The 25096-nt window shown below is 35.4% G+C and overlaps 1 protein-coding gene across 8 annotated transcripts in view; it reads left to right on the forward strand.

Moving 5' to 3' along the window:
- LOC138700190 (ras guanyl-releasing protein 3-like) overlaps window positions 1–17424 on the forward strand; it is a 615134-nt gene extending 597710 nt beyond the window's left edge. For 7 of the 8 annotated variants that reach the window (XM_069826618.1, XM_069826616.1, XM_069826619.1 and 4 more), the window contains one exon: window positions 17166–17424. In XM_069826618.1, the coding sequence (XP_069682719.1) occupies window positions 17166–17336 (171 nt within the window). In that variant the 3' untranslated portion in view covers window positions 17337–17424. The remainder of the gene's footprint in view (window positions 1–17165) is intronic. The other variant, XR_011332295.1, reaches the window with a different exon arrangement.
- Window positions 17425–25096: the final 7672 nt, after the last annotated feature.

The raw sequence follows: 25096 nt of genomic DNA on the forward strand, positions 1-25096 counted from the left end.
TGTTGTACTAGTAGATTATATTGTAAAACTCTTCTTTATATATTTCAACTAGATTGTGACTATAATTAAGACTTTATAGTAGGTACTATTAAGATTTTTTTTTTTACATATTCCATATTCTAGCTGTGAAGCGATGTACGAATACCATGGAATGTAAATAAATATAATGCAATACAATAAAATGACTGGGAATATGTTAATTTTGATAAATCAATTGTGTAGGCATTATTATGCCCAAAAATTTTTCTCTGAAACTTACGATTGAAGACATAATAGCGAAAACAATGCAGCTGATTACATAAATGTTTGATATGAAAACTGAAGAGTAGGCTAATTTATTACTTTTTATTGGGTTCTATTGGTTGGTTTCTTTCTGCATACTTTCATTCATATAATTTCTGAAGTGCCCAGACTTTCAGTTATTGCAAAAATTAATATTTTTTTCTCGTACAAATGTTAGAGATACCCTGTGTTCCATAACCTTTAGGACAATCCCGTAACTAGTGTATTTTAGTGTATTAATATTGGTTACGTTATAGATTTGGCTAAAGTTTACTGTTTAGAGTACCATAGTTGGAAATATTCAAAGTGTTACAGAAGTTCGTAAGACTTTGCTGCAGATCATATATTGAACGTCATCCAAAATGAAGACAGCCTTCTAAAAATACTTTCGTCAGACTCATCGTGATAAAGAATTACCAAATAACAAATAACCAGGACATAGCTAAGTCGAAGAAAGTGACTTGTGATGGCACTTACATGTTAATTTTATGTCTATGTTTAGTGGATTATACTAGATTATGCTCAGAAATTATTTCATGTTCCCTATTGATCTGGTAGGTATAACAATCATGACAACAGCAATAAAAAGGGAAATAAACAAGTTATTTCGACAGAGTAAGCCTCAGAACACCGAAACGAATATGGTAGAAAGTATATATTAATTTCGGAATATAAAGTACCGGTAAGTTTATATGTACAGGGTGTTTAAAAAATACGGGGCATAATTTCAGGTATGTATTTCCCACATGTAGACAATCAAAATAATTCATTATAACATGTGTCCGGAAATGCTTTATTTCCGAGTTATGGCCTTCACAACATTGAATTTCGCCAGAATGTTTTTCTTTCCGCAGGTCGTTGCCATCAAAGGAGACATTAAGAGGGCACTCTGACAGTTCATTCCGAGGCGAAGTTACATTCAGTGTTGTGTAGGCGTTAGACTGTGCGACATGTATTCAAATCAAGAGCTGGCAGAGATACACTTCATGTACGGTAAGGTGGATGGCAATGCTGCGCTGGCTCGTCGTTTGCACCAGGAGAGGTACCCACAGCGACAATGTCCAGATCGGAAGACATTTGTACATCTCCATTACCGTCTGTGCGAGTATGGAAAATTTAACTCTCCTGGTTTGGGAATGGGACGACCAAGATCTACAACTCCAGAAGTACAGGAGGAGATTCTGGAGGCTGTGAACATGACTCCTCCTATCAGCACACGAAGGGTAGCATTGCAAGTCAATGTTCCTCATACGACTGTCTGGAGACTGTTGAAAGAGTATCAATTGTATCCTTATCATTTGCAACGTGTACAGGCCCTGTCACCAGCAGATTACCCTGCACGAGTTAGGTTCTGTCAGTGGTTCTTGCAGCAGTGTGGTGTAAATCCGAATTTTCCTGCCTTAGTATTATTTACAGATGAAGCACAGTTCACACGAGATGGCATAACAAATTTCCACAATCAGCATGTATGGGCGTATGAAAACCCACGTGCAACTGTTCTATCTCATCACCAGGTGCAGTTCTCCCTCAACATGTGGGCCGGTGATCGATTAGTTGGACCCCATGTACTTGTAAACAGACTTACGGTGCAGGCATACACAAACTTCCTGGAAAACACCATACCTCAGACACTCCACTGATCAATCGTCAACACATTCACTTCTTGCATGATGGCGCTCCTGCTCACTTCAGTCGTACGGCTCGCCGGTACTTGGATCGAAGGTTTCCTGATCGATGGATAGGTAGAGGTGGCCCAATTGCTTGGCCTCCACGCTCACCTGATCTGAACCCTCTCGATTTCTACTTGTGGGGCCATTTAAAATCATTGGTTTATTCGTCTCCGGTGCCTGATTTGGAATCCCTTCGGAATCGAATTGTGGCATGTTCTGAGGACATACGCAATACTCCTGGAGTTTGGGATCGTGTTCGCAGGTCAATGAGACATCGATGTGAGGTCTGTATTCAAGCAGGAGGTGAACATTTTGAACATCTTCTGTAATGACAACGACCTGCGGAAAGAAAAACGTTCCGGTGAATTTCAATGTTGTGAAGGCCATAACTCGGAAATGAAGCATTTCCGGACACATGTTATAATGAACTATTTTGATTGTCTACATGTGGGAAATACATACCTGAAATTATGCCCCGTATTTTTGAAACACCCTGTATATATGCTTCACGTGTTAGTTAACTACCGGTAGGTTTACCTGTACCTTGTTGACTAGTTTCGACCTGGGGCCTTCTTCAGAACTGGGTGGTCTTTGTACCTTCTGATTCAGTTTTCTGTGGGGGTGCGTTTGTGTAGTATACTGTAGAGTCAAATAGCGTGTACATTCTGAAATTGAGTTGTGTGTTGAGGATTTGATGTGGATGTGTTTTTGTGTGTGTGTATTTCGTATTGTTCTAGTGTGTTTAGTTTCTGGTTTTTCGATTGGAGATATAGAATTTCCATGTGTGTCTATGTTGCTGTAGATGTGGTTGGTGTTTGTGACGTGTTCTGCGTATTGTTTTTGAAATGATTTTCCTGCCTGTCCTATGTAGAAGTTGTTGCAGCTATTGCATGTGAGTTTGTATACACCTGCGAGGTTGTATTTGTTTGTGTTGTTTGAGTATTGAGATGCTTTTGTAGCGTGTTTTGTGTTCTGTATGCGATGTTGTAATTTAATTTCTTGAATGAGGATGTAATCTTGTTTGTGTTTCTGTTTTCGTATGTTAGTGTGATGTATTGTTTGTGTTCTTGTGTTTGTGTTGTTTCCCATTACCGGTATGTTTTTTTTATAATTCTGTTTTTGTCTTTTTTTATTATGTTGTCTATTAGATTAGCGTTGTATCCGTTTTATTGTGCTATGTATTTGATTGTGTAGTGTAGTCTTGTAGTGTAGTCTAGTGTAGTCTGTGTAGTCTTGTTGGGTCATTGGTATGTTGAGTAGTCTGTGTACCATTGTTGGAAGTACAGGATGTTTGTGTTGTGTTGGGTGATTGTATGTGTTGTATATGTGTGTGGTTGTTATTATGAGTTTTCTGTAGATTTTGAATGTGTGTTTGTTGTCAACTTTTGTTATTGTGACGTCTAGGAAGTTTATGGATTTATTTGTTGCTTTCGATTTCTAATGTGTAGTGTAGCTTTGAGTGTTTTTGTTCATGTGTTGATGTAGGTTTTGAATCTGTCGTTTGTTTCCTTTGTTTAGTATGTATGTCTGTTCTATGTTGTGTAAGAATATTTCTGCTAGTAGGCGATACTGGTATGCTGGAAATGGGTGATCCCATGGGTAAGCCTTCGGTTTGAGTGTAATATTTGTTGTTGTATGTGAAGTAATTAGTTTTGTTTTGTGATGGTGTCTGTAATGTGGAGGATTTCTTCAGTGTGTTCTTGTGGTGTGTTGTTGTTTTTGAGCATATGTTCTAGTATCTGTAGTGTGTCCTTTATGGGTATGTTTATGTATAGGTTAGTTATGTCAAAAGTTGCTAGTGTTACACTGTGTGGGATACCGTATGTTTGTCTTTTATTTTATTCGCTAGGTCAATGTTGTTTTTTATTGTTGTCTGTTTTTCGAATTTTGTGTCGTTTCTTATTATGTTGTCCATATATGTGACTAGTTTGTGTGTTGGTGCATTTCGGTGATTGACTAATGGTCTGATAGGTGTATTTTCGGTAGTGCATTTAGTTTGGGTGCTTCTGGTTTTGATTGGTTTAGTTTATATTAATATACTATATTGAGTTATTTGTTACCGGTACAATCCCCAGCCACTTTCATACCGGTACTTTATATTTGGATTGGTAAGTATGTTGACAACAAGAGACCAATGGAGGCTAATTTTATTGTTAATGAGATCAAGAATCGTCTCCAATCAGCATGACCAACAACAAGTATGTTGACAACCATAAGATCACAGTGCAAATAATCCATGTCATGGTGTTAAGATGTCTTTTCTTTTTTTAAATATTTGAAATACTATCTTATTTTGTGTGTTTTATTTGTGATATAGTCCTAACAAATGCAACTTGTAATTTTGAATTTATCTGGATAAATCCACTTGTCAGTAAAGTGGCTCATAGACTTATCGATTACATCATAATCACTCTTGATAATTCAGTAGCGGTTCTGACGTATGTTGATCAAAATTGACAGGTTTTGTTGCAAAGGATATTGCAAAAGAATCAGGTGCTTATATCCAAAAGTTTAGTAGTGGTACATCGAATTTGGAACATAAATTGCATCCATTCAAGTTGCATTTAGTACAGGTTCTTAAAGAAACAGAGTATGAGAGATGTTTGAATTTTGCTTTTGAAGTAGAACTAATGGTTAAAATTGATTTTGATCGCAATTTCCTATCTAAAGTTATAGACAGATAAAGCAAGATTTCATAAAAATGCAGTACCGGTATTGGCAGTGAATCACCATAATGCACACTACTGGGCAGCAGAATTTCCCATTGGGTGCTAGAACCCAATCAACAAGTGTGGGACACTAATATATGGTATGGAATTTTAGATTGGGTCCATACATTTATCAATGAACTTTAACGGCCACCTCATATCTACAGTGTCTTCAGAATTCTCTGGTTGACTTCTCGTCAGAATTGCCTCTTCAAGATAGACTTCAAATGTTCTTTCAGGAGGATAGTGTGCCAGCACATAATAGAGCAGTTATTTATGAATATCTGTACAAAGAATTCCCACAAATATGGATTGTAACCAATGGACCAGCACCAGCTCTCTGGTTATGACAGCATTAGGCCTAACTTTCTTTTAATGCGGACACTTAAAATCAGAGATCTGTGATACACAGCCACAAAATATAGAGAATCTGCAAAACATTATTGCGTAATGTCACAAAAATACATGCAAAGAATTTTGAAAGGTGTATTGTAGAAGAGGGAAAGCAATTTGGATATTTGTACCATACGGTATTGAAATTTACGTTTTCAAAGATATTTTTCATGAAATAGCTAAAAATGTACGATATATATGACCTTCTTGTTTTGTTAATGACCTGAATACAAAGCTATGGTACTTCATGCTTATATAATTTGAATCAGGACGAAGACTGCAACAAATATATGGAATGAAATATAAAGTGTCTAACTTAAAAAAAAGTTGTTACTGCGAATTTCTGTAACACTGTATATTTGTCAAACAGCAAGCTTTGGTAACCCTGTAACATAAATATGGTACAAAACTATTTTAGACACACTAAAATACGCCAATTTGGAGTGTCCCAAAAGTTAAAGGACACTCTGTATACCGAAAAAAAAGTACTAATGATAATAGTAATAAAGCAAAATATATATATATATATATATATATATATATATATTGCGAGGTCCTCTTCCCTCTCAGCCTTATGAAGTATGAGGCAAAAGGCATACAGAGTAGAAAAAATTTTCTTTATTTACATCTTCAGAAGTAACATGATAATTTTATTAAGAAAAGAGACATTGACAGTTATTTGCGAAGAAAAGGCAAGCAAGTCAATTCATAGTCATTAATGTTTACAACATATATTTATATCTAGAATTTTATTTCGTACTTAAAATTATGGTGATCAGACGTCCTCTTTTGTCCGGATATGTCCTCCTTTTTAGGCCTTCGTCCGGGTGGTTTTGTAAAAAATCAAGAAATGTTCTCCTTTTCGTACTGTAACTTGTATGTCTGATATTTTGAAATTATCTGATTTCAAGTAATTTTCCCGTAGGTGGCAGCAGCATCGACTGAATATATGGTACTCTCTGTCAACGATCATAACTCTCTTTGCATACAAAGTAATATTAAATTCACATTCACATTTAGTGCGGTCTTTTTATGTATTTTGATAATAGTTACAGTTCCCTTGGCTTTCATATGTAGTTAACTATAAAATCATTTCATATTATTAAGTTTTATCATGAGTATACTGTAATAAAATAGATACCAGTATTGATATAATTTCAAGTATAATATAGGCCTAATCAATCTAAGTAGGGTAGATATTTTCTGTCTTTAATAATTATAGTTCCTTTGACTTTCCCTACGTTCTAATTGTAAAAGCATTATTATTAAATTTTATCATAATTATTTTTGTAATATTAACATAATTTTAAGTATGATATAAGCCTAAATCTGTACTGTAAATATTTTGTAATAAAATAGCTATTGATGTAATTTATAGTATAATATAGACCTAAGGCTAAATCTAAGTACATACTTTCTGCCCTCTTTTTTTTTCGAACAATGTCCTCTTTTCTATCAATGTGAATCTGGTCACCCTACTCAAAATACAGAGTTCTGTTACTTTAACCACTAAATTAATAATAATAATAATAATAATAATAATAATAATAATAATAATAATAACAATAATAATAATGACCATAATCATAATAATCACAAGCATCCCTAATCATAATAATAATCATCATAATCTGAGGTGTGACAGCCCATGAAGGGCCCTGGCCGATCAACCGGCTGCTGGCCTCATGTCCACATGCCTCAGCATAGGTGAACGATCATTCAAGCAGAATGGAAGTATCGTGTGGTTGGCACAATGATTTCCCTAGCTGTTGTAGCTGTGGAACCGGATTTCGTTACCTATCATAACTCCCCAAATTTATCATGATGCTGGGTGAACAGTAGTCCCATACACTGGTCGAAATTTTATGAGAAAATTTCTTTCCTATGAAGACTCAAACCACCGCATATTCCATAACACGAGTCCTAGGCAGGATGTTTTAGACCACGACACCATGGCACGTGATTCATATAGGTCTTAGGGAGTGAAAAAGAGAGAGAGAGGGATTGAGTAGAAACAGACAGAGGGTGCGAGGGTGTGGTAATTGCCTTCCAGTGGTCCTGTAGGAACTTTCACTCCTGCCTCTGCTATCGCTACAACAGCCATATAACATTTCCTCACTTCCCCACTCTTCTCTCATTGAAATCACTCGCTATGGTATTCAGTCCTACTTTTAGAGATTCCAACTTGGGAAGTAATATTTTGATGAAGGATCGATGGAGTGGAGAAAAATGCATCATGATAACGCAGAATTTCTGCATGGAAATATTATATGTACTTCAGTACATCGCTATAATAAGTAATATTTTGTTCATCAATATAAGCACAACTCAATCAAATTTTTGTTTACGGATTAAAGCTAAAACATATATTTGCGGCTTTTACGAGTGAAAGAGAATATTTTTAAAAAGAAAATTATAGTGGGTTCAATGAATCACTGAACATACAGCACGAGCTGCGCCTGCTTATGACTGAAACCTTTGTTTCACAAAGTCTTTGGAATGGACACTCGCAGTTTAAACAAAAAGAAATTCTACTCGCTGCCTGAAAGTGGCCTAGCAGCTGCCAACTGTTTTTTTTTTTTATTATTTTTTCAGCTTCATATCACTTCTAAATTCAGTTCTTATTATTAATTTTCATAACACTTGCAAAGTTATAGGGATGTGTCATTACTTCAGGAGTGACAATTTAAAATACCAGGCTTTCATTTCAAAAATATTTCAATCTAAATAAATATTTATTTAAATTAAATTAAATTTAAACAAAAACACGTCAATTTAGGTATTTAGGAAGAAGATTGAAACCAGTGTTCATTTAATTTTAGATTTCACTCTCTCAACCCTCACTCTCCCTTTGAAAATTCAAATTGCACCGCTATATTATGAGACTTATTTTTATCTGTCTGTTTATTTGTCTGTCTATTTATTTATTTTTTTTATTTTTTTTTTTTTTTGTAACATACCCCTCTAGAGACACGATGTAATCACTGCGAAAGTTATATTCTTCATAGATAACAGTTCCGTATAATACACATCACTCCACACTAGATAATGAGCAAAAATTCGTTAATACAAAAGAGCACAAAATGAAAATTCCCCGAAAATACGTCCAGTGTTAAAACTGCTGATAACAAAATTTTAACGATGAAAATCCAAACAACAAAAACTGCTTAAAAGGAACGTCACTCACATACTATTTATCTGCCTATTTACCTACCTAACCTACATACAAATTTACATACCAATCTACCCACCTATCCTATCACAAGCAGCTTAAAAAGGATGTCAATCTATCTGTCTTTCTGTCTCTCTTATTTACCTATTCACTACAAATTCTGTGGCCGGGAAGAAAATGATCTTAAGTCAGTTTTTTGTGAAAGTGAGATTTTTATATATTCTGAAAGCGGAAACAATTCTTTTCAATCTGGTAAAACGGTTAAAGTCAAATAAGACTCCTGACTGAATTTATAGAGCTTTACCGAATGTCCTAAGTACTTTTTGAATCGAGCACACACAGAATAAAGGACTTAAGAATATTTAATACTTTATTCCTTACAAACATCACATGTTTACTTTCCATGCTTCCCTATTAAAAAGGTGCAACTTGTATTTTAGCTATTTTATCACATACTGATGCCCTTTCCTTTTAAAACTTTAAGCACAGGCACCAGGGTAAATAGTTCTATAATTGTTTAAGACCCATTTTGCATTCCTAATAATTTGCATTTCTCACTTATTTTGACATGAAAAAGCTCTTATGTTTAAATAGTCCCTTTTTCTCAGTTTGGGTTCTAGTCTTAAAAGGGCTTAAGTGCAGCTATTTTTGAAAATAATCAAGAAAATTGTTAAATGAGCAACATTACCTATTTTAGAAAAAATATAAACAAATAATATCCAGGAAAAACCTCTTCATTAAACAAACTCTATAATTGACACCATTTTCAATCTTTCTACTGCTCTCCTGAAAAGTATAAAATTTTTACATAAGACCTTTTTCCCTCCTGGCCACAGAATTTATCTGTATGTCTGTATGGTCCTGGTCTGTCTGTCCGTCTGGTCCTGATCTGTCTGTTCATCTGGTCCTGTCTGTCTGTCTGATCCTGTTCGGTCCCTCCAATCCTAGTCTGTCTGTCTGGTCATGGTCGATCTGTCCAGTCTTGGTTGATCTGTCTGATCCTAGTCTGTCTCTGTGGTCCTGGTCTGCCTATGTGGTCAAGTCTGTCTATCTGGACCTGGTCAGTCTATCCAGTCCTGGCTAGACTGTCCGGTCCTGGTCTTTCTGTCCAGTCTTGATCAGTCCGTCTAATCCTGGCCTGTCTGTCTATCTGGTCGGTCTGACCGGTCCTGGTCAGTCTGTCTGAACCTGGTCTGCCTGTATGATCCTGGTCTGTCTGTCTGTCTGTCTGTCTGGTCCTGGTATGTCTGTCCAGTCTTGGTCGGTCTGGCCAGTCCTGGTCAGTCTGCCTATATGATCCTGGTCTGTCTGTCTGGTCCTGGTATGTCTGTCCAGTTTTGGTCAGTCTGTCCTGTCATGATTGGTCTGACCGGTCCTGGTCAGTCTATCTGATCCTGGTCTGCCTATATGATCCTGGTATGTCTGTCTGGTCCTGGTCTGTCTGTCCACTCTTGGTCTGTCTGACCGGTCCTGGTTAATATGTCTGATCCTGGTCTGTCTGTCTGGTCCTGGTATGTCTGTACAGTTTTGGTCAGTCTGTCCTGTCATGATCGGTCTGACCGGTCCTGGTCAGTCTGTCTGATCCTGGTCTGCCTATATGATCCTGGTATGTCTGTCCAATCTTGGTCGGTCTGTCTGGTCCTGGTAGGTCTGTCTGATCCTGGTCTGCCTATACGTCCTGGTCTGTCTGTCTCGTCCTGGTATGTCTGTCCAATCCTGGTCTGTCTGTCCAGTCTTGGTTGGTCTGTCCTGTCCTGGTTGGTCTGTCCAGTCTTGATCGGACTGTCTGATCCTGGTAGGTCTTTCTGATCCTGGTCTACCTATATGTCCTGGTCTGTCTGTCTGGTCCTGGTATGTCTGTCCAATCCTGGTCTGTCTGTCCAGTCTTGATTGGTCTGTCTGGTCCTGGTAGGTCTATCTGATCCTGGTCTGCCTATATATCCTGGTCTGTCTGTCTGGTCCTGGTATGTCTGTCGAATCCTGGTCTGTCTGTCCAGTCTTGGTTGGTCTGTCCAGTCCTGGTTGGTCTGTCCAGTCTTGATCGGTCTGTCTGGTCCTGGTAGGTCTGTCTGATCCTGGTCTGCCTATATGTCCTGGTCTGTCTGTCTGGTCCTGGTATGTCTGTCGAATCCTGGTCTGTCTGTCGAGTCTTGGTTGGTCTGTCCAGTCCTGGTTGGTCTGTCCAGTCTTGATCGGTCTGTCTGGTCCTGGTAGGTCTGTCTGATCCTGGTCTGCCTATACGTCCTGGTATGTCTGTCCAATCCTGGTCTGTCTGTCCAGTCTTGGTTGGTCTGTCCAGTCCTGGTTGGTCTGTCCAGTCCTGGTTGGTCTGTCCAGTCTTGATCGGTCTGTCTGATCCTGGTCTGCCTATATGTCCTGGTCTGTCTGTCTGGTCCTGGTATGTCTGTCCAATCCTGGTCTGTCTGATCATGGTCTGCCTATATGGTTCTGGTATGTTTATCCGGTCCTGGTCTGTCTCTCCAGTCTTGGTCGTTCTATCCAGTCCTGTCGGTCTGTCTGATTCTGGTCTGTCCGGTTCTGGTCAGTCTGTCCGGTCCTGGTCGGTCTGTCTGGTCCTGGTCAGTCTGTCCGATGCTGGTCTGCCTATGGGCCTGGTCTGTCTCGTCCAACTGCTCTTCTAGCCTGTCTGCTCAATATGTCAGGTCTTCTGGGCCTGTCTGGTCGACCTGCCTATTCTTCTGGCCTGACTGTCTCGTTTTGTGGTCTGTCTGGTCTGACTCGTCTTCTGACCTGTCTGGTTGGTCTGTCTAGTCTGTCTATCTGATGTATTTGTATATCTGGCATTATATTTGTGATCTGTCTACCTGTCCATCTATCCATCTATCTCTCTATATCTCCACCGGACTTCCTACCTACATACTGACTTATCTGCCTGCATGGCTGTATATCTATCTATGTAAATCTGAATTTATCTGCCTACCCACATGATGATGATGATGATGATGATGATGATGATGATGATGATGATGATGATGATGATGATGATGATGACTGTTCGTGTATTGCGGTGTTCAGTGTACTGTCTATCTTGAAGCCAATGAAGGGCCAAGAGAAATGTTCAACACAGAATTAACCAATTTTTCCCATACTCATATACTATCAATTGAAGAATTGTTTAACTTATAAATTGAATTACTTGCTTACTGTGTATTGTATATTTAACTTTTCACTTATTCCACACCTCAAAGCTAGAATGCTGACGTAAGATCTGTGGAATACAATAAATGAAATGAAATGAAATGTGGTGGTGGTAACAAGAAGTGTGAGAAGATGAAGTAGGAGGAGGAAGAAGGGAAAAAGTAGGGTATGATGAGTAGCACTTACATAAGGAGGACTGGTTTATATATAACTTACTCTATGACGTCATAAAAGATATCAAACTGTCATGCACTACATTTATAGTGGTCCAACAGGAGACAATGTCTAAAAATGAGGTTAATCACAACATTTCCACCAACTACCAGTACTTATCACCTACAACAAAACAGGAAAGTTTATTCTTCGGGGACAATAATTAAATGTGAAAGACTCTCTCTGAAAATGGTGGACGTCTGATCATCCTGAGTACATTGTTTCATAACAAGTCCTTCCAGAGAGATGATTATAGCATGTTAATTTTGAAAATAAAGAAACTGCTTTTAAATCAGTTGTCATCTTTCAGACATAATTCCCTAATTTATAAAATTTTATAATGTATCAATTCAAGTTGAATTGCTTCAGTTTTTATATTTTATGGGTCGTTAATTTTATAACTTGAGAACTACATTTTAGGGAAAGAGATTTACCAACTTCACCAGAATCATTTTTAAAGATAATTGTTTAAAATATATCTGTATAATCATATACCAGTATCTTATTATTGATGTAGTGATAGAACTCTCAATTTTGGCATTTGGAATCATATGTATTATGGCTTGCACTAATTAGGTTACCATATATAATTGACTTGGCTGTATAAGACATGTATTTATTTTTCCTCTGATACATTCCTTAGCATTGTCTACAAGATTATAAAACCTCGAACTAGAAAATAAATAATTCTAATATTACGTGTAAAACTGTATTTGTCGAGGTTTATCCACATTTTTTATCATTGTGTGTTAAGTAAATTCAATTTTTCCTTTTCAAAAACGTTCCCTCTTATCAAGAGGGAAGAGGAGAAGCTGCACCAGTTGATTTTCATTGTAATAATATGATTCTATTTTGTGTGTGCTAACTTAAATGTGTACCTATTTAATTAACCAAACCTTTCTCTCATGCACATTGGTACCGGTATGTAAGAATGTTTGCACTTTATGATTTTGTGTGCATTTTTGACATAACATATTACTAGAATATATAACTAGTTTATTAGACTCGTAATACTTTCAGGGGCTAAATATAAAGTTTTATTTTCCCATAGCTTATTTTGCTTTGTAATAATTACTACCAATAACCTGTTTTTGGCAAAAGCATGATTCTTATGATCTCATGTTTACATATGACTGAGATTCTAACGGAATCGTTTCTGTGGCTACATATTCAGCACACAAACCCTGAATGATCATTTTATGGATTATACCAATGACTCTGTTGGTAAATTGGTCTACACATCTGACATCAAGTGGGTCAAAGACAAACAGTCAAGTACTCTCATTGGGGGGTGGCGGGGGGAGAAACTTCCAATCATTTTACAATTGTAAATGTTATATTAACGTCTTTTTCGTATTCATATTGTACTAGGAGTACTGGTATATTAAGCTTTTTCTTGGGCAATGATCTTTTTTATTTCTTTTTAGATTTCTTGTCTGTGTACTGTTTATGTTTTAATAATTATGTATGTTTGTGATTTTTTTTTCTCTTGTACAGAGGAGGGACCAGAAGGCTTGCACTGCAGCCTGAGGCTTATTGTGCTACTTCTTTCCTACATTTAATGTATCCATTTCCAGAATCTTCTATGACTTCTTTTTAGACTGTTGGTATTCATTCAATTACTGTACTTGTGTAGTTTAGGAATTCATTCATTCATAACATTCTGCCCAAGGGCAAGTCTTTCACTGCAAACCCAGCATTCTCCAATCTTCCCTATTTTCCGCATTCCTCTTAGGTTTAGGAATTCTGGGATACCATTTATTGAGGCTGATATGTCTTATGTTCTTTCTTGACTATGTCCATAGCAATCAACAAATGCTGATGACATATATATGAATACTAAGGAATAATGAATATTGTGTGTTACATACTATTGTTGTGGATGCAGTCTTCTGCTATTTTTTTTTAGTACCGGTATTATTGTAATAACAGTAGCCCCAATTTGTCGGAAGTGATGTTCAGATCTCCAGTTAGTAAGATGTTTTGATGTAGGTACCATTTCTAAATTAACGTTATTATTTGGAGAACTTCAAAGTCCACTGATCTTGAATTTCTTATTTTTGATCCATATTACATATTAGTTTCGCAATTTCAGATGAATTAATGTAGTTTATTTCTTTTAAAATTCTTAATTTTATGGGAAATTATTCTGTATACTTGTCAGAAACCCATTCACTATTTGTCTTTTCTTGAAAATTTCACATAGTTCCCATTGTTATAATTATACAGCGGAAAAAAGTCAAATAAAAGTCATGTTTACGGTTTACAAGTACTGTACGCATAGACTATTGCATGAGATGTGCACAGATTCCAAGTAGGTAGCTACAACACGGTACCATCTGCAGAGAGCACCATGCGAACACTGAAAATAACTGCCACTCTGCATTCTCAGTCAGTCCTCATCCGTATGTGAACAGAGAACATTGAGATACGTAAACATATTATTCATTTGTGTTTGGTGAAGTGATCATAATGCCGAAGACAGATGTTAAAAAACATAGGGTATATTCTTTAATACAAGAATATGGTGTCCACATTTTTAGTAGTGATACAGGTGAAACAAATGTTGGTTATGTATGTGTGCATTAAAAAAAATAACAAAACAATAGATAGAAATCAAAGTAATACACAGAAACACATGAAAAATGTCGCTCTGTGTTAGAAGAAAATAAGGGTTCAAGTTCAAATTCCGCCTCAAATATGAAAAATGACTTTTGTCAGGATTTGTGTCGAATGATGATAAGTTGCAATATTCCATTCAAAACGTTGGACAATCCTCACTTTAAAGGGTTTATAGAAAAGTATACAAAATATCAGGCACCTTCTGAATCATCAATTCGAAAACAGTTCTTACCTGCACGTGCCTCTAGTATGCCTACTGTGCTTAGGTAAACAACAACCCTCTGACGAGACATACTACTCGCGTTGTAGTTACCTTCACATCCGAATGACTTTTTTTCCGCTGTCTAGTTATAATATATTAAAGATATTCATCTGCTTTCGTGCTATATCTGTTTCATTTATAGCAAATGCATTTATGTTGTCTATGTGTATGATGTATTTATCTCTGTGAGTATTTCTGAATGGATAGTCCACCAGTTTTCCATTGTAAAATTCTGCAGTGGCTTAAAGTAAATCCTCTAGTTTTATTGGGAGTTTCTCTACCAGTGTTGCAAATAATTTTTCACTACTGGTATCCAGAAGGTAACCTCCAGTTGTTCTTGTCTGGAAATGCAGCAGTCGCACTATTCTAACTGGAAACAAACACCTACTAATATCAAAATCCTTAACTCTGATCAATGAACACTTTGCAATAGTCAGGAACCACTGAACAAACATTATCTTCTATTCTAAGAAAAATTGTACAATGAAACAGTAGAAAAACACAATCTGACAACTATACTGCGATTTCAAATGAGTGGCTCAGTGCCAGAGTTGCCTAATCCACAATTACACTCAAAGAAGTTATTGAAGGCTAAACTTAGACGTCATTGTATGAAATTAGCTCTTAATTGGAAATTATTTCTCCTTTACCATCATCTAATATTTATCTAGTACAGTAAAACCCCAATAAGACGCTGTTCAAGGGACCAGGTGTAAACCGAGTATTAACCAGGACCGCGTATTTGGTGGGTATACTAATTTTGACTTATATACAGTATCTATTAGCATTTTTTTTTATTGAAATATATGATTCATGAAAGGTAATATAGTATTTCTCCATTATGTAATTACTGTACTGTATGTCAGAGACATTTACAATATGTACCGGTACTGTACTTAATTCTTTCGAAAAAAAAGTCATTTATAGTTGTTTGCTGTATGCGTGTTCTCCAAGTCCTCATTTTACCACACTTCAGTTTCCTGCGATTATATCCTCCCGACGACATCGCAACTGTAGTGATTGAGTCGCGATTTTTTTATTATCGATGATAGGATTCCTAATGAATCAGAGAGTTGTTTCTGAGTAAGAGTACTGTTCTCATCGTACTTTCGTAAGATTTCCAATTTTTCCGACACAGGAAGCACTTTTTGTTTAACACTCATTGTCATTGTAATCACATTCACAGACACTTCAATACACTAAAGGACAACAAACTGCCCAGCAAAAATTTCGAGTGAGGAATGGTGTTTGAGAAAGAGGGTTAGCAAGAGGGTGAGGTATTGTAACTGTATGTAGGCTTTAAGCGCGCAGGTAAAGAGTCAAATAAGAGAGCGTAACAAGAGGGTGGGGTATACTAAGGTATGAAGTATGAAGGTTTAAATGTGCAGGTAAAGGATCGAATACCAATACTTTTCAGGTTAATGGCACCAGTGAGTTCAGTGACGAAGATGTTTCATTGCTGTTACAGTACTTTGCTGAAAATTACATCGAAAATATTCCACAAAAACAGCGTATTATGCGGGCCTTGAGTGCAACAAACGGGGTATTTTATAAAGGCATTTTATATGAAATGTGCAGGGACCGGACAAAAAAAGCATATTACACGGGATAGCATAATAAGCGGGCGCGTCTTATCGAGGTTTTACTGTACATGTACTTTGGCACACATAGAAATGATAATTTACAGTCATTCTATGCAGAAATCAGAAGCTTAAAAATTTGTGGGTTAGGCAACTCTGACACTGAGCCACTCAAATGATCTAGAAGCTTCTAAACAAAAGACCACCAGAAGAAAAAGGATAGAACATGTTAAGGAAACAATGCAGTCTTTTTTTTTTCTTCTGAATGTAATGCAAAATAATTCTTACGTAAAAATTAGTTACATAGACTTCCTCTGTGATCGAATGATCACCATGCTCTCTAGAAAGCCTGAAACTTGAGTGTTCAGTTCCGCTATTAATGGATTATTAAGGTCCATCGTAACCTCCTTAGGAAGGAAAGTAAAGCCAGAGATCTAGACTTGCCACATGTGAAAGAAACCTGTCCTCTTGAATTCCACAATACAGATTTCCCCACTTTAGAAATGAGACTCAACACTAACAGACTAGATGAGTCATGAAGGTGTTAGTTGACAACTTCTAGAGACATTAAAAACTAATAAAACGGTATCAAGCAAACAATATAATACCTGTACTTTTACCTTATGAAAGTGTGTAACATTCAGTTTTATTAATTATGTAGCTATACTATCATGTTTTAATTCATAATTTGTAATTTTTCAGCAATTAATTATTATTAGATTGACAAGAAAAGTAAACTATACCTCTTATGCCTAATTTTTACATTAGTAAAAAAAAAAAAAAATAGTCGGCCTGGTTGGCGCAGTTGGTATAGCGCTGGCCTTCTATGCCCAAGTTTGCGGGTTCAATCCCGAGCCAGGTCGATGGCATTTAAGCGTGCTTAAATGCGACGGCTCATGTCAGTAGATTTACTGACATGTAAAAGAACTCCTGTGGGATGAAATTTCGGCACACTGGCGACGCTGATATAACCTCGGCAGTTGCGAGTGTCGTTAAGTAAAACATAACATTTCAGACAAAAAAATAACCTTTTATTTATTAATATTTATAACTATTATAAATATGGTGAAATCTAAAGTTAAGATTGTGTCTTTTCAACCACAGGCAAAGCAGCGTCTCCTGAAGGAAAATCAATTCCTGCTTCAGCAGTTAGAGGATGCTTACAGAGAACTCCACTCATTGAGAGATCACGTGGGAGAAGTTCGTCAACAAACAGTGGCCTTTATTCTTCGGCAGATGGAAACCCTGCATATCCAAAAGGACACTCATGTTTGACATATAACTGAGAACACTATGAACACCCTATTGCAAGTGATCATTTTGGAATCGTTCCAGTAAAATAAAATGTTTGCCCATATCATAATTTTTTAGATGCCATTGTACCTAAGTTAATTATATGCTGCATGTAGAAGACCAATAAATCATGTAAATTAAAATAAACTAATATGATTTTGCAGATAAGAGGAAAAAAAAAAATTAAAATTTCTGATGAGTATATATTTATTATTGTTTCTAATATTATTATGATATAATAATAATAATAATAATAATAATAATAATAATAAAATAATTTTGTTGATACAGCGTCGTAAAATAACCTATGTAAAAAAACAACAACAACAGTATTGTTATGGAGTTTATGCTCGACCATGCCGAAATATACTAATTATACACCTGGTAGCAGTCCTTTAATGCATGTCATTAAAGTACAGGTCTTCAGCCAATGATAACTCAGCTTACATATGTTCAGCCAATGAGAAGTCAGCTTTGTACCGCTATAAAACCGCAAGTATCGATTATTCTCGGATATGCAATCGAAAGAGAATTAGCGAAAAGTCACGGAGGCTGAAATCCAATACTGTCGCAGAAGGTTATGTTCTGTTACTATAATAATTAGCGTTAATTGTAAATAATATTCAAATAAATTCAATTTGTCATCTGTTTTTCAATGTCGAATTCAATAATCAAAGTTATACCACGTTTAACAGGATTACACAAGGACAATGACATTATTGTTCCTCGGAAAAAATCAATACTTTCGCGTCTGCGCACATCTCACAATTCACGACCTAGAACAAGATCACTTCCGATCTTGTCAGATACAAATAAAATGTATACATCTGAATACCGGTAATTTCAAGTTAGAAATATGGTCGAGCATAAAAAGTCGTATGAAACTCGCCTATAATGGTAATTAAGAAGCTCGTATGAAAATTATGAAACTTGCTTGCGCTTGTTTCATAAACATCCATACTCGCTTTCTTAATTACTATCATTATAGGCTCGTTGCATAATGTACTATTTTGCTTCATGGTTAAGTGGCTTGAAAAACTGGTAAAGCTCACTGCATTAAAATAGGCACTTAAAACTTAGTTTTTTTTTACAATAATAATTCTGCTTACTATTTTAATAAGGCAAAACGTCAAATATATATTATCAGAGTAGAATTATGATTATGTCGTCTGCCCATTCTACTTTCATGAGCTATCAGCTTAGCTCAAGGGATAAGAGCTAGTCTCTTCATCCGAGGCTGTGTTTGGGCGTGGTTGTGCTTGGTTTGATTACCAGACTGAGTTTTTTCAGAGATTTTTTCAACTAAGGCGAATGTCAGATAATTTATGTCGAATCCTTGATCTCATCTAGCCAAAAAACTATATCACTATCACTAATTCTGCCAGCTCTAGAAAACTACACTACCAGTCAAAAGTTTCGATCAGCTATGAAAACAACTATATACTTTATTTCAATGTACAAACACATCAGAAAAACTAAATAGACCAACAAAACAAATATTTTCTCTCTCTAGCATTACGATATGATAGAATATTCAAAACGAAATCCCTGTTTTAACCACAAATCCATAGTTGTGATAGATGATCGAAAACTTTTAACCAGTAGCGTACGTCGTTAAATGGCCATTTTAAAAATACTTAGGTGAAAACTATCACAACACATTCTATCTGCAATTTAAAATTTCTATATTCCAATTAGCTTACAGGTGTATCAAGTTAAACAGAGCCCTCTTAATGCTTACTTCCAATGTCGATAAATAAGTATTTTCTATATTAATAACAATGCATTTTGTGTATTTATTTATTACATTAGGGCCTTTGGTCCACTACGTTTCGTCCACTTTTTTTTGTCCACTGAAACATTTGTCCATTTCATGATTCGTCCATTATGTTTTGTCCAGTGGCGTCTCGTGGGTATTGAATTAAGGGGGGCTGCATACAAAAATAAACCAAGCAACTTACTTTATTTAAATATTAGTTCCATGCGCCTTATCTTGTAAGTTGTGTTTAAATGAGACAGGCTCATGTCAGTAGATTTACTGATATTTAAAAGAATCCTGCGGACAAAATTCGGGCACAGCGGCGACGCTGATATAACCTCTGCAGTTGCGAGTGTCGTTAAATAAACCATAATTTAATTTTATATACAGATTTGAACCTTAGAAATATCTAACTGGCGATGTTGTATTTGGTTGTATAATATATCTACATGATACATCAATAAATGAAAAAAAATTGAACCAGAAATTGAATTCAGGACCTTCAAGAGTACGCACCAGGGCGTTTGCCTCATTTATTGTGATGTTGTTAGATGTTTCAGATTCCATCATGGTTTGAAAACATTCTAGCAATGGCTCCTTCTTCTCATGAACAACATTTACTGTTCTTATTTTAGATCCATCTTGTTGCCCCAGCTGATGGAATTGTCTTTGAAACACATTAATTTAATACAGACTGTGTGGAGATCGAGAGAAGAAAGCAGGGATACTGGATAAATAATTATAAAAAAAATATGCGAGCCTTTGTATTTTGTTTAGCGGCTCTTTCCATTATGAGATTCAACTGATGGGCACTTAATTTCACATTTCTCCTGAATTGTTAAGGTACTGAACTGAATAGACTGTAAATATTGTACAGAACTAACATTGTTGCACTTGTTATACTCACAACGTTAAAGAAAATGTATTTAAAACTGCGCGCTACTGACAAACTGCTGCAAATTTTGCAGCGCCTGGAAACTCTGGATTCATGGCAAGGGACAGCAGGAAGGAGGGGTAAAATTAACGCGCAAAGCATCCGAGACGAGACTGGCAGCTCCAGGGGAGGAAGTGGCTTCACCCTATAGTACTTGTCTCTGGTTTCGCTCTGGCAGCACCAGGGGAAGAAGTGACTTCACTAACGATTACGTGCATGTCATTGAGAGCGAAATTTTAAAAAAAATTCGAGCCGCTAAATAGAGACTGTATAATAAATGTATTTCACAACATAAAATGAGACAAGAGCCACAAATGTCTGGGGGTGCTGCAGCTCCGCAGCCCCTTTTCGAAAGCCGCCCCTGGTTTTGTCCACTGACCATTTAGTCCATTTTCATGCTTCGTCCATTATGTTTTCGTCCACTATGGCAAAAAAAAAATAAATGTCATGAAACATAATTCATTTGGTGAAAAAGTAATTTTATTTAAATTTAAATTTGTTGTTGAATGTACATACTGTTTGTATTATAAATATGATTAATCATAATTTTCTTCTTCCTGAAGAACTTCAGCAGGGTTAATTTTTAAACTACATGAAATTCCTCACAGATGTGTTTCCAGCCGGCCGTCATTCTTGTAGTCTTCATACGGTGTAACCATTTCCCTGATGTGTTCATGATTATTGACATATATCTGACGTAATGGTGCACGGACTCACGTGTGTTCTCCCAACAGTTGAGTAATCACTGCTCATTTGATTCCTGTTCATCTAGCAAGAGTTCCAAAAACTTCCAAATGCTGGGATGATGGACAACCATAAGTTTTTTTTTTTTATTTACTATGCAAACCTTCGATGGCATTGTTAATCCTCTGTTCCTCACTCAAGACTGCTTCTTACGCATTCCATAACCAGGTATCCGGTGTTGTAATTATAGGTGGGAAACACAAATATGGACATAAAACGTGTGGACAAAATGTATGGATGGACGTAAATTGTATGGACCAATCGGTTGTGGACAAGAGAACGTGGACGAAAGTGAGTGGACGAAACAAATAATTTTGAACAGAAGGTAGTGAACAAAAGGCCCACAAACCATTTATTAATGTCATTGTCATTTTCATTGATAGCAGTACAAAGTATTTTCTTGTTTCTAGTCTTCACATTTTCTAACAGTGGCGTAGGTAGGGAGGCTCACCAGGCTGAAGCTCCCCCTCCCCCCATTTTAAAAATAATTTTTTCATTTAAATTAGATTTGAAGCATTCCACCATTGGCGTTTCGAGAGTGACACTGAGAGGAAAATATTGTTTGTTTCTACTGGTGATCAACAGTATTTAAAATAATAATAATGATTTATTTAACCTGGCAGAGTTAAGGCCATACAGCCTTCTCTAATACTCAACCAAAATAACAAATCCATTAGGATTTCCGCAGACAGTTTTAATTGATCGTTGAAATTATTAAGTTACCATTCTCGACACAATAACTACAGTTAGTAAGTCATTTATTTAGAGTCGGCATCTGTTGAATCATTCTGTGAGGACGGAGAATGGATTTTGTTTTACAACACCTTTTGGTGTTGTTAGTTGTTTGTTGTTCTGTGAACTGTCCGAAGACAGGTCTGAACCTCACAAGTGATATCAAATTAAACGGTAATTATCGTTTTTTAAATATGTTGCCTGTATGGTATGGGCAATTTTGCCAAGTGATCTTCCCAGTGATGTTCTTTGAAACTTGGCCTTTCCCATTTTAAATTCCTGACTTTGCCACAATATGCAGTGTGTGTATTAACATATTATTTTTATAAGTAGGTAACTTTAATAGCAACATTTTTTCTTTTATAACTTTAATAGCAACATTTTTTCCTTTAAAACTGATAGCACACCTTATATAATGATACTTATTTGGAGTCTAAAATAAATTGTATAGGATTTACTCCAAGATTGTGTTTCCAGTTAAAATTAGGTACGGACAATGAAACACAATGTGTGTGTGTGTGTTACATGTAAAGAGTGTATTTCCGTAAAAATTTCCATATTTTTTTTAGTATCACAATACTTTGTCGAACATTAAGTGTGATGAGATAAAAAAAGTGTTTTATTTTAGTATCTATTATTTTTTGGTGTATTTCTGAAATAAAAGAGTGATGAATGTGTAACTTCTATGGACACTATGATTACAATAGACTGTTTCAGGAACATTTTTCTTTCCTTTCAAATCACTATAAAAGTTATTTTAAACTCTAGATATTCCATTCCTTTAACTTGTACTAGTGTCTCATATTATTTACATTATTTTTTTAATCCTGTTTTTGTTAGAATGGTTTTTTCGTCCATAAACCTGCTTTTAACTGTGTTTTTATATAAATTCTTCATTACCGGTATATAATGCTGAACGTAGCTTTCATTTAGTATATGATAATTATGATATATTTCATGTCATTAATTACATCCATGCAAAGTAGACCTCACAATTTTGTATTCGGTGGCATTATTACATTCATTACAGATATACCGTTTTTTTGTTTTTTTTTTTTGTAGACGCTCTTACAATTTAGATTCATACCTCGTACTTACATTCTCTCATTACTGTATCCTTCTCATTCTCTAACACTCATTCACTATATTTACTACTAGCCATACCCGTGCGCTCTGCTGCACCTGTTGGAAATAAATATAAAGTAATTACATAATTAAAATAGGACGTTTGATCCAGGGAACATTCGTGTTTGTTAGAAGGATAAATCGTTCAATATGTTGCTTAATTGAAATTGTATTTAAATAAATAAATTGTGATCATTTTGGTCCAGAGAGCACTCATTTGGTGCAATGACAATTCCTTTAACATGTTTCTTATTTGTTATTACATGCAACTATTAGTTTAATGAAGATTGACATCATTTAGATTTAATGTGTACACTTTATATTACTTGCTATATGGTTCCATTGAATTATGGTAATAACTTAATTTTAACCCTTGTTTTCTACGTCTTCAGTAAATGGCGCTTGGCCCACTATGGTTCTGAACCCTTCAAATAACTTAAATAGTGATACAGCATAAACAGTGATATGTAATTATATTTCTTTCTTTCGAAATTGTAAGAATTCATGATCTCCTATGTACCATTGCCATGGAATGAATAAATGTGTTTTTTCTTCCCACTCAAAAATTTTATATTTTGCACATGGGAATTACTGCAGGAACAACAACGCTACAATCTGAGGCGGCAGTGAAAACGTATTCTATTGTTATTTTAAAAGTCTATCAGACCTACGAAATTTTGCATAGAATAAAACTTATCGGAAATCACTTTTGAAGAAACTTTTGTTATGTAACATTTTTCACAAAAAAGCAATAATAAGCGAGATATTTCGATTTAATTCAGGCCCCGTTAAATGAAGTATTTTGAATGCCATATAGCCTAAAATCTAAATTACAACGAACTTAATTTATATTTCAATTTTCATCGAAATCCGTTCAGCCATTATCGCGTGAAAAAGTATCAAACATCCAGACAGACAGACATAAAAACAAAAATTAAAAAAAAGCGATTTTCGGTCCCAGGATGAATAATTATACATGTTAACACCAATTATTTTTGGAAAAGCGAAAATTACCAGAAAATTTTCGGTTATATATTTATTATTATATTATATTATATTATATTATATTATATTATATTATATTATATTATATTATATTATATTATATTATATTATATTATATTATATTATATTATATAAAAAGTGCGTTGATAACGGATGTACTCCTATAAGAAAGTTTTTAATTTGTTGTTTGGGCTATTGAATCTCAGAAGCAACAACTTTTACAACAGCGCAACATAATCTGCTTGACTCATTACCCAATTTTTTTTTTTGCATTGCATTTATTGCATATATAGTCGATTTTATGTAGGCCTATTTTAACACGATTCGATTGAGCATAGTTAAAATTTGAATTATAAAATAATGGATTGCTAAGCTAACGTACTATTACTGCATACTAAATCAATACACACTCGTTGTTCGTTAATTCTCTGAGATTAAAATGAGTGTGTACATAAATATTATTTTAAGAAATACAGAAAACGAATGTACAAAATAGCCTATCAAATTTTCTGTCCATAAGAAGCTATTTTAATCTTACCTGTCCTCGATTTACTGTTACTGTAATAACATTATAGCGGTATGTGCATCTAGAGAAACTGCATTTTCCAATGGTGAAATAATAATTACTTATACAAATCGGTTAATTTAGCTTTCGATTGTCGCTGTCCAAGGCCCCTTATAGACGAAGTCATTTGTTATTTCATTGCACCGTCTTAGATGGCGTTATTTTAATTTTAAAACTCAATTATCTCATTAAATATGAGTCCTATCAAAATTTTGTAAAGAATAAAACTTATCGGAAATCACTTTTAACGAAACTTTTGTTATGTAACATTTTTCACAAAAATCAATAATAAGCGAGATATTTCGATTTATTTAATTCAGGCCTCCTTATAACCCCCCTTTTAAATAAAGTATTTTGAATGCCATATAGCCTAAAATCTAAGTTACAACGAACGTAATTTATATTCCAATTTTCATATGAATCGGTTCAGCCATTATCGCGTGAAAAGGCAACGAACATAGACAGACAGACATACAAACAAAAATTTCAAAAATGCGATTTTCGGTTTCAGGGTGGTTAATTATATATGTTAGGACCAATTATTTTTGGAAAATCGAAAATTACCAGAAAAATTTCGGCTACAGATTTATTATTATTATAGATAATATCTCGCTTCTACTACCGGTACCATCTAAATTCTTTCCTCCCTTTAAAGTCTAATGACGTCATTCAAAATAGACACTTTTACAATTCATTTCTTGATCTCCAGTTCTTATATCGAACATTCTCCGTTTTTAATAATACTTGTTACTAAATCTTACTACACCATTATCCAATATGTTCGTTATTGTGTCTGTTTCATGTACACATATATTCCACTTTCTGATCTCGTTTATTTTCTGCATATTATACTTCACTATTCTAGTTAGCCTCCTCCA

The sequence above is a fragment of the Periplaneta americana genome, chromosome 5 (genome assembly GCF_040183065.1).
Source record: "Periplaneta americana isolate PAMFEO1 chromosome 5, P.americana_PAMFEO1_priV1, whole genome shotgun sequence".
NCBI classification, from domain to species: Eukaryota; Metazoa; Arthropoda; class Insecta; order Blattodea; family Blattidae; genus Periplaneta; species Periplaneta americana.